Source organism: the organism of the source record quoted next (assembly GCF_019968985.1).
Source record: "MAG: Porospora cf. gigantea B chromosome Unknown PgB_NODE_13636_length_1001_cov_953.942, whole genome shotgun sequence".
NCBI classification, from domain to species: domain Eukaryota; phylum Apicomplexa; class Conoidasida; order Eugregarinorida; family Porosporidae; genus Porospora; species Porospora cf. gigantea B.
This window is the reverse complement of record NW_027178668.1, coordinates 1-1,001: the sequence shown is the minus strand read 5'-3', so window position 1 is coordinate 1,001 and position 1,001 is coordinate 1. Positions and strand designations below refer to the sequence as shown.

The window sequence follows — 1,001 nt, the reverse complement described above, 5'->3', positions numbered from 1 at the left end:
GTTTTCAACAAACCTGGGACATGCTTGAAGAACATGTCACTAGGGTGCTGAACGAAAGCTGGGTGCCCCACCTTAAGCCTGCCGAGAAGCAAAGACTGGTGAACGATATTACCGGCAGCCTGCCAGCGTGGGAGGAATTGATGAAAGACCCTCTGCGGAAAGGTCATGCGCTCTCCATGGTAGAAGTAGTAATGACATTTCTCATGGCATGGCCAGCAGATGAGATGCCACTGGTAACCCTAAGGGTTAGTGACTCTCAAAAGGCGGCGCAGCGACTTTTAAAGGGACACCCGGCGTTGTTTGAAATAATTCCAGCATTGAGGCGTAAGACTCCACTGATGACTGCGCTGATAGACGTAGTTCGTCGGCACGACAGCGCGTTTCACTCTTTCGTTTCTAACGTTAAGATTTATGGACAGGGCATCAACGAACCCCTTTCAGCCTATCTACTCAGATGCTGTCAGCTGTTGTTTGGCATCGACTTCTTTTTTGGAATCAAGTATCCAGACGAAGCTGTCACAAAGATGTTAATCAATGGTCTATGGGGTCATCAAGACAAGAGATACATGGAACGCAAGGAGGTGGAGTTCGGATGTGACCTGGAGACTGTCTTCCGCTACCTAAATCTGCTCGGCTCGCGCGGTTACTGCAGGGTTACGCAAATGGAAGGTTACAATGAGACAAGTCTTAAGGCTGTGGGTGGCGTTGCCCCAGGACCGAAGAACAAACGCAAATGTCCGTGGTGCGATGGCAAGTACGCACATAAGCGAGATCAGTGCCCAGAAGTGATCTGCCACGAGTGCAAGCAGAAGGGTCACACGAGACGAATCTGTCCATCACAAAAGCGTGGGGATAATGAGAAGAAGGTCGCCGCAGTCACCGGAGACCACAGGACTGGATACTACGCACCTCTAGTCATCGAAGATGTAAACCTGATCGGGCAGATTGATCTTGGGGCGTACAGGACCATTTTGAATTATGACTATGCAAGACAATGGGGA

The 1,001-nt window shown here is 50.0% G+C and overlaps 1 protein-coding gene across 1 annotated transcript; it reads left to right on the top strand.

Moving 5' to 3' along the window:
- Positions 1–20: 20 nt before the first annotated feature.
- On the top strand, positions 21–846 carry KVP17_005359 (uncharacterized protein; the record flags this gene model as incomplete). The annotated part of the gene is made up of 1 exon (XM_068515170.1): positions 21–846. A coding segment is annotated over one exon (826 nt), but the record flags the coding sequence as incomplete, so codon positions are not given.
- Between the last annotated feature and the right edge of the window lie 155 nt (positions 847–1,001).